We start from the raw sequence: 15,437 nt of genomic DNA, 5'->3' as shown, positions 1-15,437 counted from the left end.
CCCCCTGAGCATCTTTGTGGCCTCCTCTGGATCTTCTCCATCAGGTCCAGGTCCTGTCTGTGCTGAGGGCTTCAGAGCTGGGCCCAGCCCTGCAGGTGAGGTCTCCCCAGGGCAGAGCAGAGGGGCAGGATCCCTCTCTCCATCTCTGGCCACACTGCTTTGGGTGCAGCCTTCATCTGCAGTCTTCATTGAGCAAGGTGGTGGTGCAGGCTGGCTGGCTGCACGTGGTGAGCTCAGCTCCTGGCTCTGGGCACTTTGCATCTCAGCTGATTCCAGGATGTTTTGGGGCTTAGTTAACCAAGTCTTGGGTAAATCTGTAAGGATGAGGGCTGGTGAGCATCAGATGAAAGTAGATGCTATAAAAATGACACTTAGGGAAAGGAAGTTGGTTTAGCACCCCAGGAGCTTTGCTTCTTTCAGTTCCTCACCCAGTAACCAGACAGGAGGCCCTGCTTTGCTTTCACTCAGATCAAAAAGTGGGTTTTTTGCAGTTTTTGGCCAAACTTTGGCTGGAAATGTTTGGGTTTGGGTTGGTTTTTTTTGCCTGGCTCTTTTCACCCTTGCTGTGCCCTCATCACCACCTCCTGTAGCCTGTTCAGCTTCTCCTGCCTGAGAATCACTCTGCTAACAGCTCCAAGTGAGCGATACCTGCAGATCCTGTCAGAGGGCTCTGCCCAGCCCTGGCCAGCTGCTTGAGAAAGAGCTCAGAGTGTAAAAACTCAAATCACTTGAGTGGCTTTGTGACCATTTGAGTGGCTTTGTGACCATTTGAGTGGCTTTGTGACCATTTGAGTGGCTTTGTGTGGTGCTGCTGAAGAATAGGTGGTGGGGACTCACCCAGAGCAAGGAGAGCGTGGAGCTGGAGCACATCTGGGGAGCTCTCAGGCTCTGAAGGTGGTTGGGCTGGTGCAGTGCAAAGCCTGAGGGAGTGTCCCGTGGTAGGGAGGGCTGAGGGGTAGGATGGATCAAGTTGTCCTCAAATCCCTTCAGCTCAGCTGAGGGCTCTGGGTGAGCAGAGGGTGATGGAGGATGCAGCTGGGCGGGCAGGCGACCCCCTGCCCCGTTGGCAGCCCGCGGTGGTCTTGCCCTTGCAGCGGCACGGGGGAGCTCCTCCTTAGCTGAGGCTCTCCTTCCATCTCCACTGGCATTAACCTTGGGGTTTTTGCTGGTTCTGCTGTTGCAGGTCCACAGCAAAGACAAGAAGTACGTCTGCAAGGTCTGCAACCGCGTGTTCATGTCGGCAGCCAGCGTGGGCATCAAGCACGGCTCGCGGCGCCACGGCGTCTGCGCCGACTGCTCCGGCAGGGGCATCGCCCCCCACCTGGACCACAACGGGGCAGGGGGCTCCCCAGAGGAGTGCTACCCGGGGGAGGGGCAGTACCTGGAAGACCCTGAGGACATCAAGGTGGAAGGAGACGAGGAGATGGGGGAGGAGGAGGACATCAAGTGGAAGGAGGACGTGGGGATGTCGCAGGATGACGTGATCCTGGACGAGGACAAAGACGTCGACTCCCCGCAGGAGCAGGACCACGCTGGGGAGAGCGAGAAGGAGTTCACCTGGATCTCCTAGGGGCTTGGCTTGGGGGGGCTTGGCTTTGCTTGGCTGGCTGGTTGGTTGGTTGGTTGGTTGGTTGGTTGGGGGTTGGTTTGTTTTGGTTTTGTTTGGCTCTGTTGTTTGTTGGGGGAGGGAGGGGGAGGAAGGAGTGTGTTGGGCAAAGACCTGCAGTAGCCTTGTGGTAGTCCCTGTGTGCAAAACAGCTCTTGTGTGTGCTGAACAAGTCCTTCCCTGTCCCACTCAGACACTCTCTCAGCAGCGTTGCTTCCAGCAGCACAACTGACTTTGCCTCCCCCCACTCCCCCCTCCACGAGCAGCCCCAAGCCAGCCTGAGGGGTGAGCACTGCGCCCTGGGGAGGCTGGGGGCAGCCCCAGGCCCTGGGGAGCTCTGTGTGGCCAAAGCAGGGTTGGTTGGTTGGGCTTTGGGCTTTGTTTTGGGGGTGGTGGTTATTGGTCTCTTTTTTTGCCACCTCACCTGTGTGCTAAAATCCCAGCAGCAGTGGAACTCCAAGGCAAGGTTGGGGAAGCAGATGGATGTGAGCCTTGGAGGGCTTCCCTCTGTGCAGCAGGCCTTGGGCAAAGCCACTTCAGGAGAGCTTCTGTTGGGCTTTGTTATGGAGCCAAACAGATCAAGAGGCAAGTCAGGCTCCAGCCTTAGGAGCTCAGCTCTTGGATCCTTCCCTTCCAGGAGTCACCATCAGAGAAGGGAAGGTCTTGGGGCTCCTTGGGCCTGCTGGTGTCTTACCCTCCTCCTGTCTTCCAGCCTCTGGGCTCCCTGCCATGCCTGGTGGTGCTGCCAGGAGCACCCTCTGCTCTGAGGGACGTGGGGCACGCTCTGCCTCTCCTCCTTCTCTGCAGGTACCTTCCCTCTGCTCCTGTGCCCAGCTGCCTTTTTCATTGATATATGCAAACAGTAGCAAAAAGCAGAGGCATTGAGCAGAGCACAGGGGGAAGTGGGACAGGAGAGAAGCCAGGGTGAGGAGACTCCAGAGCCCAGCTGGGTGGAAGTCCTGCTGCTCCTGCTGTACCTCCTGGGTACCTCGTTCTTCCTTGGCAGGCTGAAAAGCTTCACTCACCACGGGGAGGCACAGCAGCTGCTTAGCTCTGGGTGAAAACCCTCAGTGGTTCCATGGAGCTTTTCAAAGCAGTCTCTACATTTGGGGCACGTAAGGCCCAGGCTTCTCTCCCAGCCCCTCCAAGCAGACTCTGGGGGGGCTTCTCCTTCTCCATATCGGCCACTGTTGCCTTCTTCCAGCTCCACTTGAATGACAGCAGCACCAAAAGTGTGTTGGGAGCTCTGCTTCTGGTGCTTTGTTAACTACCAGACCCCAAGCTGCTGCCCTCCCTCCTCCCTGGCTGGGGAGCAGTTCTGTACCAGGTCTGTGACCGTGGCAGCACGAAACCTGCCACAGCAGACAACCTGTCACCAGAAAGCCAATGACTCAAGGTGCTATTTTCCTGCCTTGGTGGGAGCACTGAGCCCTGCAGGGCTGGTGGGCCTTAGGGAAAGGCCTGGTTCCACCTGGTGAAGGATGCTGTACAGTCAGCCCCCCAGCTGCCTGGTGCCAGGAGGTGGTGCAGGGGGGTGGCACCCTGGCAGCTGCAGTAGCTGCCTCCTTGTTCATCCTCTGATTCCAGTCAGGTCCTGGCTCATGGTGTCTGGTTCCTTCCTCTGAGGAGCTGAGGTTCCTCCTGCTGCTGGCCACCTTCTCTCTGCACTCCCTGACCACCTCCACTGGGAGCCCCCAGCAGGTGCCAGGCTCCTGCTCTCATTCTGGGTGCACAGTGATGATGTGGGCATGGGAGGGGTCCCTCAGTTCCTCTGGTTCAGCTCCAGGAGGCCCCAGGAGCACCATCTGCTGCTGCTGCTCCCCAGGAGCGAGGTGAGCCTTGCTTGTGGCTGGTGCAAGTGGAGAGAGCCTCTGGAAGCCAAGGTCAGAGCAGTTGGGGTCCTGCAGAAGCAGTTCTCTCAGGCTGGAAAAATCCTCCTTTTGCATTTTACCTTCTTGTGAAGGTATTGACCCCCCCTGGGTCACGGCTGGACCTCGAGAGCCCCTTCTTGGCCAGCAGCTGAGGTGTCTGGGGGGGTCTCACAGCAGGGTTGCTGGTTCCTTACCCTGAGTTTTGCCTTTTGGCTCTGTATTTATTGTCATTTAGCCTGTAAATAGGGAAGGGAGGGGTGGTGGGGCTGGGCCTGAGGTCTCCAAGGTGCAGCCTCCTCTGTTACACTTAGACAAATACAGTACTTAAAGTTTGCCTGGAGCTTTGCTTTTTGTATGTAAACCCCCCACAACTATTTAAGAGTCAGCTCTAACCCCCACCTGGTTCACCTTCTCCTCCTGCTTCCCTCTGACACTCCTCCAACCTTCTGAGGAGGACAAAAGGGATTGCTCTGAGCCTTCCTCTTCCTCTCTGCTCACTGCCTGTGCCCCTGGGTGACTCCAGTTTGCCCAGGGGGTGCTGAGCTCCACTTGGCAATTAAATCCTCTCTTCATCCTCTCTCTCTTTGTGTTCTTCCCTTGAAGGGTAGGCACTGAGCCAGGTGGCTTTAGGATCGTGTCCTAGCAGTGCCACCTCGGTGCCCTTTGAGCTGAGGATGCAAAACGCAATCAAAGGAGAGGAAATCAGAGCCTCTCCAGCGTGGCTGTAACCCTCCTGATCCAGCCTGAGCTTCTCTGCCACTAGCACATCCCTGTGTGCCCAGCCAGCTCCTCCCAGCACCTCACCTGTGTCTCCAGTGCTCTGGTGAGAAGTCATGGAACTGCTGAGGGTGGAAGGGGCCTCTGAGGCCATCAGGTCCTGCCACTCCCCTAGAGCTCGCACTCCTGCCACTAAACCACGGCCCTGGGCACCAGATCCACACCTCCAGGGATGGGGATTCGACCACCTCCCCAGGAGCTCCTCCCAGTGCTTGAGAACCCTTTCAGTGAAGGAGTTTCTTCTCCTGCCCAGCCTAAACCTCCCCTGGGGCAGCTGGAGGCCCTTCCCTCTTGTCCTGATGCCTGTTCCTCGGGGGAAGGGATGAAGCCCACCTGGCTCCAGCCTGCTGGGGGCAGTTTGATGGAGAGGTGGAGATGGGGTTTGGACTTGGCTGCTCTCCAGAGGTCCTTTCCAGCCCCTCTGGCTCTGTGACCCCAGCTGCAGGACTTTCCCTCCCTGCCTCTGCCGGGGGCCTCGGTGATGCTTTGGCTTCCCAGACAGAACTGAATAAAACCAGGGGGGGAAGCAAATAACAAAGCAAAAAGGAACTTGGCCTTTGTCTTAATGCTGAGACTTTGTCAAACCTCCTCCAGGGCTTGGCTGGACCCCTGGGGGCTCCTCTCTGGGAACCTTCTGCCTATGCAACCTTCAGCTCCCAGGGGTTGAAACCCACCCCCAAACCCTTCTGCCCACCCTGGCGCTGAGGGAAGCCTCCAGCACCAACTCTTTGTATTTCCCTTCAGGGCTTTGTAGACCTCTCTGAGGTCCCTTTTTCAGTTTTCTAATGTCTATACCTGTCTGATGTGTGTGTGCATAGAGACAGGCCTACTTTCCCCAGCCAACTCCCTCCTAGGTTAAAGTACTAAGACGTGGACAGCGCTGCCCCGGGGCTGGGGAGCCTGCAGCTCCTTTGGTAACTCCCTGTGAGTGTCCCTTCTGGATTTCTTCCTCCTTTTTGTTGAGGCCTCCAGGCTGTGCCAGGACTTGCCAGGATGGTTTCATTCAGGGCACCACCAGCCTGCCCTAAAAACCCAAACCAAACCAAACCACCCCAAGGAGTCCCCGAGGAGCCTTCGGCTGTGTCCTGCTGGAGCTGGGGGCTGGGGCTGGGGCTGCTGTGGGAGAAGGTCTTGAGGAGAAAGGAGGCTCTTGGGTGGCTTCCCAGTGGCTCCTTTCCCCAGACTGGTTTGTAGAGGAGCATCACTTGCCCAGTGCTGGCCTCCCAGCTGTGGGGTGACTCTGGGGGGAGCTGAGAGCTTGATGTGCCTGATGGTGGCTTGCAAACTCCATTGCCCTTCCCTGCTCTTGAATCGAAACCCAGCAGCTTGGCCTGCAGGAGTGCAGGGGAGGCTCCTCTGGCACTCGCTCCGGGCTGACTCCCTCCCCTCACTGCTGCCTCCCTCCACTCCTGCCTCCCCTCACTGCTGCCTCCCCCCACTCCTGCCTCTCCTCACTCCTGCCTCTCCCCTCACTGCTGCCTCCCCCTCCTGCCTCTCCCCTCACTCCTGCCTCTCCCCTCACTCCTGCCTCCCCTCACTCCTGCCTCCCCTCACTGCTGCCTCCCCTCACTGCTGCCTCCCTCCACTCCTGCCTCCCCTCACTGCTGCCTCTCCCCACTCCTGCCTCTCCCCTCACTGCTGCCTCCCTCCACTCCTGCCTCCCCTCACTCCTGCCTCCCCTCACTCCTGCCTCCTCACTCCTGCCTCCCCCCACTCCTGCCTCCCCCCACTCTGCTTTTCCAGCCCCACACTGGCCAGGCCTTGGGGCAGGCTGTGGGGTTGGATGGCTCGGGTGAGGGCTCAGCTCCTGCCCCCTCAGGAGTGGAACCCCAACCCCAGCCTGGAGCTGAGCCCCCTCCATGCTGACTCCCATTTTGCACATCCCCCTCAAACAAACAAAAGGGGGGGGGGGGAACCCCTGGAATTTGGGGGGCACTATTCTGGGCTTTGAGCTCCCCTGGGGCCCTCCCCTCCCGTGACAGCCACGCTGCTGCCTGCTGGGTGGTTGTTTGCTTTGGGGTCTGGGGTGGTGCTGGTGGTGATATCCCCCCCCAGCCCTGCATGGGAGAGTGCTGTCTGTCTGTCTGTCTGTCTGCTTCCACAGAGATGATCTATTTATTTCCCAACCTGCTTTAAACCTCTCTGGGGGGGGAGAAAAAAACTCAATAAATAAATAACAATAAATAAACAAAGCTAAACCCCCCCCAATTATAAATAAACCCAAGGACAGTGTTTGAAGGGTGCCTGAGGATGAGGATGATGATGGTGAGGATGAGGATTATTTTTGCTGGGAATATTCTATATTCTATTGACTTTATATTGATTATTCTCAACCTGTGTTTGCATTGAAGAGAGGTGGTGAATATTTGGGGGGGGGGGAGGGAAGGCTGAAGAGGTTTGGTGGGCAGGAGGGGGCCAGTGGGAGAAGGTTGGTGGCTTTGTTGTGCTGATTCGCTGTCCCTTTGGTAGTCCAGGTGAATAGAACTGGGGAGGAGGATGAGGATGATGATGAGGATGAGGATGAGGATGATGATGATGATTATTGTTATATTATTATTTTCTATTATTTTATTCTTTGGTTTGGAGCTGCTCTCCCAGCTCTCAGCCTGCGTTGGGCAGCCCGGGGGCCAGCCCGGGGGCCAGCCCGGGGCCGGTCCTGGCTTTGTGGTGGGGTTTAGCTTAGGCAAACCTGCAGCCATCGGTCTGGATCAATAAATTGGGAAATTGCTGCTACCAGTTTTGGTCTTGGTTTTGGGGCGGGGGGGGGGAACCCCAAAGCATTCTTAATTCCTCCTCCTCCTCGTCGTGGGACGGGACGGGACGGGACGGGACGGGACGGGACGGGATGGGATGGGATGGGATGGGATGGACGGGACGGGACGGGACGGGATGGGATGGGATGGACGGGACGGGACGGGACGGGGTGCGAGGGGGCCTCGGGCACCACCCAGCTGCAGCGCTGCGATGCTGCAGGATCCTGCACTCCGCCTCCCCCCCATCCCCTCCTCCCCTCCCGCCCCCAGCGCTCCTGGGTGTTGAGCTGGGGCCGTGTGAGGTCTCTGCTCCCCAAAATCCCTCCCTGACCCCGTGGGGACCGCAGCCTGGGCTGGTTGCTTCCATTTCCCTTTCATCTGTCCCTTTCCCTTCCCCACCTTTCCCTATTTTCCTTTCTTTTTCCTCCTTTCCCCCTCTTCTTTTCTTCCCTTCTCTCCTCTTTTCCCTTTTATTTCTCCCTTTCCCCTTCCCCTCTTTTTTCTCCCCCTTTTAATTTTTTCCCTTTTTCCTCCTTCTCCCCTTTCCCCTTTCCCTCTTTTCCCTTCCTTTTTTTGCCCCATTTCTTTTTCATTTTCCCTCCTTCTCCCTTTTATTTTTCCCTCCTTCTCGTCTTTTACCTTTCCTCTTCTACCCTTTTTTTATCCTTCTTTCCCTCTCCCTTTTCCTCTTTGCCCCCCTTTTCCTTTCCCCCTCTTCTTCCCTTCGCTCCCCGTTTTCCTCCCGTTTGGGTCCCCTTTTCCACCTTTCTTGTCCCCTTTCCCTTTCCCTTTCCCTCCCCCCTTCCCTTTCCCTTTCCCTTTCCCCTTCCCTTTCCCTCCCTGCTGCCTGCACCCCACCGCCCCCAGCCGGTGCCGCTGTGTCGCTGCCCTTTCCCTGCCTCACTTTCGGGCATGATTTGGGCTCAGGCCCAGCCCGGGGCGATGCCACCCCCGGGGGCTGCGGGATGCAGGAGGGGAGCTGCCAGCACTGGGCTGGGGGCCGGCAATGGTCCCGGGACCTCCTCCCCGCAGCACTGAGCCCATGTGAGGAGCCAGAAAAGAGCCAGAAAAGAGCCAGAAAAGAGCCAGAAAAGAGCCAGAAGGGTTAAAAAACAGACTCCAAACATTTGTTTGTTTTTGACTCGGGGGCTGCCAGCTCCCAGCCCTGGGAGGGGGCACCGGGCGGGGGGAGGCCAATCCTGGTGCCAGCCCAGCCCCTGGGGCTGAAGCGGTTTGAGCCCCTGGGGGGGGGGTGGGGTTGGGGGGGTACCCTTCAAGCAGGGGAGGGGTCCCTGCTGCCAAGGAAATCCTCCCTGCAGGGGTAGGGACCTGCCCTGGCTGGGGTGCAAGGGGGGCAGTGCCAGGCTGTCCCCAGCCCCGCACTGGGAGGGTGCAGGGAGCTGGGGGGGGGGGACATGGCTCTGCCAACCCCAGCCCTGAGCCTCTGCCTGGGCAGGAGGAGAGGGGAGAAAGGCCTTGGGGAGGGAAAAACTGTTCCGGGGTGGGGGGGGGAGGAGGAATTTTGGGGAGGAAGAAGGTTGGGGGCGGGGGGGGGGGAGGGAAAAAAAGGGAATTTGGAAGGAAAAAAGGGAATAAAGGCCTTGAACCCTGCCCCCCCTCAAGTGCTGGGGGTATTCCCCCGAAGGCAGTGCCCTCCCCCCCCCGCAGGCAGTGCCCTCCCCCCCTGCAGGCAGTGCCCTCCCCCCCTGCAGGCAGTGCCCTCTCCCCTGCAGGCAGTGCCTCCCCCCCCCCGCAGGCAGTGCCCTCCCCCCCTGCAGGCAGTGCCCTCCCCCCCTAGGGCAGTGCCTCCCCCCCCGCAGGCAGTGCCCTCCCCCCTGCAGGCAGTGCCCTCCCCCCCCTAGGGCAGTGCCTCCCCCCCCGCAGGCAGTGCCCTCCCCCCCGCAGGCAGTGCCCTCCCCCTCCCCCCCGGCCCGGGGCAGCTTTTTAGGCTTTTCATGGTTTTGTTTTTTTTTTTTGTTGTCATTTTCCCATATATTTTATTTAAAAAATAAAAACATACAAAGGGGGGGAGGAAAAAAAAAAACCCCAAAAACAACCAAAAACCCCCCCCAAAGCCAACCCCCCCCCAAAAGCCAACCCCTCCCTCCCCTCAAGACCGCCCAGAGGAAGAGCGAAGCCCTCTGTGCAGTTTGGCGTAGTGCAAATGGACGCAGTTCCTGCAGGCACTTCCCGGAGCGCGGCCCCGGGGGGAGCAGCTGCTCCCCCCCCCCGAAAACGACATAAAGAGAGTAAAAACAAACAAAAACCAAACCACCCCCCCCGGGGAGCAGGGGCAGGGCGGGGGGGGGTCGATGCTCACCTCTGCCCCCTGGGGGGCGCTCCCCTGGGATGGGGGGGGTGGGGGGGGGCAGGAACAGACACCCCCTTTTCTGAGCTCCCCCCCCCCCCGGCTCTGCCAGCTGCAGGCACAGCTTAGGGCAGCTGTGGGCAGCCTCCCCCCTGCCACCTTCCCCCCAGCCCCTTAGGGGTGTCCCCAGACTGGCTGCCCCCCCCCCCCGGCCCGGCGCTGGCAGAGGCGGGGGGGGGGGCAGGTTTAGCTTATCGGCAAAGGCCAGCACAGGCTGGGGGGGGCAGGGGGAGCAGGGGCAGGGGCAGGGGCAGGGGGAGCAGGGGCAGGGGCAGGGGGAGCAGGGGCAGGGAGGGGCAGGGGCAGGGAGGGGCAGGGGCAGGGGCAGGTTCTGTGTGCATAAAGCTCTCGGGGGGGGCCGGTCCCTGAGTCCGGGGGCGGCAGCAGGGGTCGGGGGCAGGGGAGGGGGCGCAAAGGCACCTCGAGTGCAAAATGTGCAAGAAGGAGGGAGCGCCCTGCTGGCACCGGCGGCACTGCCATCACCAGCGGCACCGGCGGCACCAGCGGCACCAGCATCACCGGCGGCACTGCCATCACCGGCGGCACCGGCAGCACTGGCACCACCTGCAGCACCGCTGGCACCGGCGGCACTGGCATCACTGGTGGCACCAGCATCACCACCAGCACAGGCGGCACTGGCATCACCGGCAAAACAGGTGGCACTGCTGGCACTGGCATCACTGTTGGCACTGCCAGCACCGGTGGCACCGCTGCCAGGGGTCAGCCAAGGAAGCACTGCTGGCACTGCTGGCCCCACTGGCAGGGGAAGTGCTGGCAGCGCCGCTGGCACCCCTGGCACCGCCGTGGTCAGTCCAGGAAGCGCTGGCAGCGCCGCTGGCACCCCTGGCACCGCCGTGGTCAGTCCAGGAAGCGCTGGCAGCGCCGCTGGCACCCCTGGCACAGCCGTGGTCAGTCCAGGAAGCGCTGGCAGCGCCGCTGGCACCCCTGGCACCCCTGGCACGGCCGTGGTCAGTCCAGGAAGCGCTGGCAGCACTGCTGGCACCCCTGGCACCCCTGGCACGGCCGTGGTCAGTCGAGGAAGCGCTGGCAGCGCCGCTGGCACCCCTGGCACCCCTGGCACGGCCATGGTCAGTCGAGGAAGCGCTGGCAGCGCCGCTGGCACCCCTGGCACCCCTGGCACGGCCATGGTCAGTCGAGGAAGCGCTGGCAGGCCTTCTTCCAGCGGCAGGCCGTGCACCACATCTCGCGGTTCTCCATGCCGTACACCTTGCGGCACTTCTTGGCCTCCCCCCGCGGCCTCCTGCGGGCAGAGGGCGGTGTCACAGGGAGGGGAAGGGGCAGCAGGGGGCGCGGGGGGGTGCTGATGGCGGTGGCTCACCTGGGAATGGTTGGTGGCTTAGGTGGCGGTGGGGCCAGAGCGGCGGCAGGGGGCACCGGTGGCCGCGGTGGGGTTGGGCAGCCCTGGTGAGAGAGCACAGGGCCCTGTGTCAGCGCTGAGCTGGGAGGGCACGGGGGGCTGTGGGTGGGAAGGGACCCTCCAAGGGCATCTCGTCCAAGCCCTCTGCGGGCAGCAGGGGCAGCTCCAGCCAGAGCAGGCTGCCCAGGGACACAGCCAGGCTGGCCCTGAACGCCTGCGGGAAGGAGGCATCCCTGGGCAGCCTGTGCCAGGGCCTCACCACCCTGCTACTGGAGAACCTCAGCTCCACTCCAACCCTGCCCTGCCTCAGCTCCAAACCCTTCTCCCTTGGCCTGGCTCTGGCACCCTCACGAGAAGTTCCTCTGCAGCCCTCCTGCAGGATCCCTTCAGCTGCTGGCAGGCTGCTGTTAGGTCTCCCTGGAGCCCTCTCCCCTGCAGGCTGCACAGCCCCAGCTCCCTCAGCCTGTGCTCCCAGCAGCGCTGCTCCAGCCCTGGGAGCATCTCTGTGCTCAGGACTCTCTGCAGCAGCTCTGTGTCCTTCCCCTGCTGGGGACAGCAGAGCCGGAGGCAGGCTTGGAGGTGAGGTCTGAGCAGAGCCCAGGGGCAGAACCTCCTCTGCTGCCCTGATCCGGTTTCCAACCACTGCCCCTCGTGATGGTGATGGTGGTGATGGGGAGGGGACCACGGCTGCTCTTCCCCAGCCCCCCACTGCGCCCCTCCTCACCTGGTATGCGTGGTCGGTGTGGACGTGGCAGAGGCCCGGGGGAGCCGCGGGGCTGCAGGGCGACAGCGGCGCCGGGTGGGGGCTGGGCGGCGGCGGCGCCTCGGGGCCGGGGAAGGAGGGCGGCACCGAGGAGGTGGGCGAGACGGGGGTGAGGCTGGAGAGCCCGTCCGTCAGCGACTCCACGTCCACGTCCAGCTCCGTGTAGTAGAAGTCCTCCTCCCCATCGCTCTGCTCCGGGTCGGCCTTGCGGCTGCGGGGACAGCAGGGCCGGGCTGCAGCAGCTCCTCTCCCGCTGCCACGGCAGGGCCCTGCAGGGGGCGCCAGGGGTGGGGCTGGGGGCGCCCAGCAGGACCCTCGTCGCTTACCCAAGGTGCAGGGTTCGGATGTGCTTCTGCATCCCTGAGGAGCTGCTGAGGACCTTGCCGCAGCTCTTCCACAAGCACTTGAACATCACCTTGGTGGAGTTCTGCAGGAGAGAGGCGCCAGGCTGCCAGCCCCTCCTCAGCCTCACCTCCACCCCTCCTGTCGTCCCCAGTGCCATCTTCAGCCCCATCCTCATCTTCATTGCCATCCCCAAACCTCATCCCCATCATCATCTACACCCCTGACCTCATCCTCATCATCCTCCACACCCCCGACCCCATCTCAGGCTGTTAGGGGCTGGAAGGGACCTCCGGAGACCATCGACTGCAACTCCCCCGCGGAGCAGGAGCAGACAACTCCCAGCCTAGGCCAGGCCTCACAGGAGCACACCCAGACAGGTCTGGAGAGTCTCCAGAGCATCCTCCCCATCCCCAGCCTCCCCCCCGCCAGCCTCCCCATCCCCAGCCTCCCCCCCACCATCCTCCCCATCCCCAGCCTCCCCCTCCCCTTCACTCCCACCCTCACTGCCTCCATCCCCACCCTCATCCCCATCACCATTCCCACCTCTAACACCCCCATCCCACTAGCACCAATCCCAACCCCAGCCTCACCCCCCCCACCCCCCCAGGCTCATCCCACCTTCCTCTTCCTCGGGATGGCCTCCCCAAAGACGAAGTGGGCGCCGTCCGGCTCCTCGTCGGGCAGCGGGGCGGGCAGGAAGGTGCTGGGCACGTGGCTGGAGAGCGGGGGCGAGGGCGTGGAGGGCGTGGAGCGGTCACTGGGGGGGTCCCAGCTCCAGTCCCCGCTGGTGTTGCTGCTGCTGCTGCAGCTGGAGGACATGGCAGGCAGCTCCTTCCAGACCTCAGCACCCGGCTCTGGCAAAGAGGAGGAGGAGGAGGAAGGTCAGGCTGTGCCATAGGTGTCCAGGGATGGGGTGGGAGGGAGAGGAGCCTGCTCTTACCTGGGGCAGGGGTGGCTGGGGGGTGACCAAGCACCAGAGGGCTGGTGGAGAGGCTGGTGAGCACCGTGGCTGCCATCACCTCATCGATGCCTGCCTTGCCCGAGAGCTTCCTGCCAGGGAGAGCAGAATTTGGGGGGTGGGGGGAGGGAAGGTGTGATGAAGATGGACAACCCCCAGCAGGGAGCCTCCATCACCCAGACTAGGAGTGGCTGCTGACAGGGAGGGAGACATGGGTGGCACAGGGTCCCACCCTGCTGGGGGCATCCCTGGGCTGAGCCAGGCATCGTGCCAGGGTGGGTGCTGGCATCCCCAGCGGGCAGCCAACCAAAGCCCTCTGCAGCTGAGGGGGGAAGCTAACAAAAAGCACTGAATGGCCAAAAACCAAAGTCGGGGGGGGGGGTTGGAGTACATCTTTGGGTGATGCTGGGATGTGGCACCTAACATTCGTCCCCAGCAGGGGGGCAGCCAGGCACAGCCCTCGGTGCTGCCATCCAGGGCCAGCCGGTCCCAGCCGGGGCTGGAGCGGCCAAAGTCCTCCCCCTGCAGCCGGAGGGCAGCAGGACCCCGGCTCCCCGCGGCCCTGGCTGTCACTGCCACCCCGCTGGGCACCACGTGGCACTACCTGTGGCGCGGTGGCACAGGGATGTAGGTGGAGTGCAGCGCCAGGCACTGCTCCACGCCGGCGTCCAGCACCCGCAGCATGGCTTCCCGGCTGGGGGGGTCCCGGCCCGGGGGGTCCCGGCCCGGGGGGTCCCGCTGTGCCAGGGGCTCTCCCAGGCGTGGCAACCAGCCCTCAGCTCCTGCTGCCAGGGCCCGGAAAGGAGCCTGGGAGAGAGAAAGTGGCAGTTAGGAAGTGGATCACACACAGCACAGCAGGGCTGGAAGCGACCCCAGAGCTCATCGATCCTCACCCCCGGCCTGGGGCCCTGCAGGGACCTTGGTGAGGGAAGAGTCAGCCCTGGGCAGGCAGCTCAGCGCCCCCAGGCAGGGTTACAGTGGCATCCTGCCAGCCACTCAGTGGATACCTCTGGGGTAGATCCCATGTGGATCCCATCAGATCGTGGCTGGGATCCCTCCCTGGGGCTCTGCAGGAGTGAGAGCATCTAACAGCCCCTGGGAGGCTGCTGTCAGCCCCCAGACAAGCACTGGCAGCCAGTGGATCCCTCCCCAGGGCCACAGTGGGGATTCAGCAGGGGTCTCTGCAGAGCCCAGATACCCTCCTGAAGGATGGCTCCAGGGTGGCAGCCCTCAGCAGATCTTTCTCTGAAGAGATCACCCAGGATCCAGCAGAGATCCCCACAGAGCAGGAAGCAGGCTTGGCCCTGCCAGGCCAGTCCGAGAGCAGCACCCCCTGGCTGAGGGCCAGCACCAAGTGGATCTCCCTCCAGGGGGATCCCAGGTCATCAGCCTGGGGATCCCCAGGAAGCAAGGAGCAGCCCTTCCTGCAGGGCTGACCCAGGCCAGCAACACTCACTGGAGAGTTGGTCCCCTGGTGGATTCCTCTACAAGCTATGCCCCAACAGATCACCCCGGGCTCAGATCCAGCAGGGATCTCCCCCAGGCCTTGCCTAGGAAAGAAGCAGCTGCAGGCTTCCTCGAGACAACCACATCCACTGGCAGCCTGTACCGAGTGGATCCCTCCAGGGCAGATCCCAGGGAAGTCCCAAAGGGCTGGGATCCAGCAGGGATCCTCCTGGAGCTGTGCAGAGCAGGGAGCAGGTGGGGGCTGCTCCAAGAGATCTCTGGCTGTGTGGCAGCACTCAGTAGATCCCTTTCCAGGCAGGGCCAGCGCTGGGATCCAGTGGGAACAGCCTGGCAGCTTCGCTGGGCAGGCAGCAGGCAGAGCTGGCTTGAGGCAGCAGCGCCCACGGCCCCTCCTCACCACCAGGCTCCAGGTGGATTCCCCACGACTGGGATCCAACGAGGATCACCCCAGCAGGGTGCTCCAAGGGGAGAGCATCCCCGAGCACCAGGCAGATTGCCCCAGCTCCCCAGCTGGGGATCCCGGCGGGGCAGGGGTGTGTGGCAGTGCGGACGTGGGCACCTGCCACCCCCCACCCCCCCGGGATCAACCGGGGATCCACATGATCGCACCGGCGGTGGTGGTGAGCCAGGGGTCTACTGGATCCCGGGGGTGTGTGGCAGGGTGAGGGGGCTCCCCGCCCCGGTGGGATCCGCGGGGCTCTGGCGGGCGCCGGCGGGGGCGGGCGGTGGGCAGCGGGGCTCCGCTCGGCTCTGCTCGGCTCCTGCAGGGCAGCACCCGCCGGGGACCTCCTTTCCCGCCGGGGCGGCGGCGGAGCGGGCGGCGGTGAGCCGGGGAGCGGCCGGACCCCGCTCGGGGGCGGGCCGGGGGTGGCAGCGGGGGCGCCACACCCCCCCGAAGTTTGTCCCCGCGCGGCGCCATCTTATCGGCGGGGAAAGTTTCGGGCGGGCCGCTGTCAGCTGTCACCGCCCCCCCACACCCCCTACCCCGCCTCCCCCCCCCCACCGCCGGCTCCTGGCCCCCCGCACCCCACCCCCCTCGCCCTCCACACCGCCGCCTGCCCGGTGGCCGCCGCCCCCCGCTCCCCGGTACCTTCAGGGCGGTGCCGGTGCCGGTGCCGCCGGCGGGCCGGGGCGGGGGGGGGCGGCAGCGG

At 63.0% G+C, this 15,437-nt stretch overlaps 2 protein-coding genes across 5 annotated transcripts in view; one reads left to right on the top strand and one right to left on the bottom strand.

Moving 5' to 3' along the window:
- The window catches only part of ZBTB46 (zinc finger and BTB domain containing 46), a 49,166-nt gene extending 42,179 nt beyond the window's left edge, over positions 1–6,987 (top strand). For all 4 annotated transcript variants that reach the window (XM_068150255.1, XM_068150253.1, XM_068150254.1 and 1 more), the window contains one exon: positions 1,184–6,987. In XM_068150255.1, coding sequence (XP_068006356.1) covers positions 1,184–1,570 — 387 coding nt within the window. In that variant the 3' untranslated portion in view covers positions 1,571–6,987. The remainder of the gene's footprint in view (positions 1–1,183) is intronic.
- Positions 6,988–10,524: 3,537 nt separating this feature from the next.
- SLC2A4RG (SLC2A4 regulator) lies at positions 10,525–15,437 on the bottom strand. Its single transcript, XM_068150313.1, has 8 exons — positions 15,377–15,437; positions 13,424–13,626; positions 12,802–12,911; positions 12,480–12,715; positions 11,843–11,943; positions 11,478–11,727; positions 10,715–10,797; positions 10,525–10,636 (listed from the first exon to the last, which is right to left on the bottom strand). Exons 2-8 carry the CDS (start codon positions 13,501–13,503, stop codon positions 10,525–10,527), a joined length of 972 nt encoding a protein of 323 aa, XP_068006414.1. The 5' UTR covers positions 13,504–13,626; positions 15,377–15,437.

Source organism: Melanerpes formicivorus, unplaced genomic scaffold (assembly GCF_026170545.1).
Source record: "Melanerpes formicivorus ecotype bairdi unplaced genomic scaffold, bMelFor1.0.p_v2 SCAF_19, whole genome shotgun sequence".
In the NCBI taxonomy this organism is placed as follows: Eukaryota; Metazoa; Chordata; class Aves; order Piciformes; family Picidae; genus Melanerpes; species Melanerpes formicivorus.
Note: the sequence above shows the minus strand (reverse complement) of the source record. Positions and strands in the feature narration are given on the sequence as shown.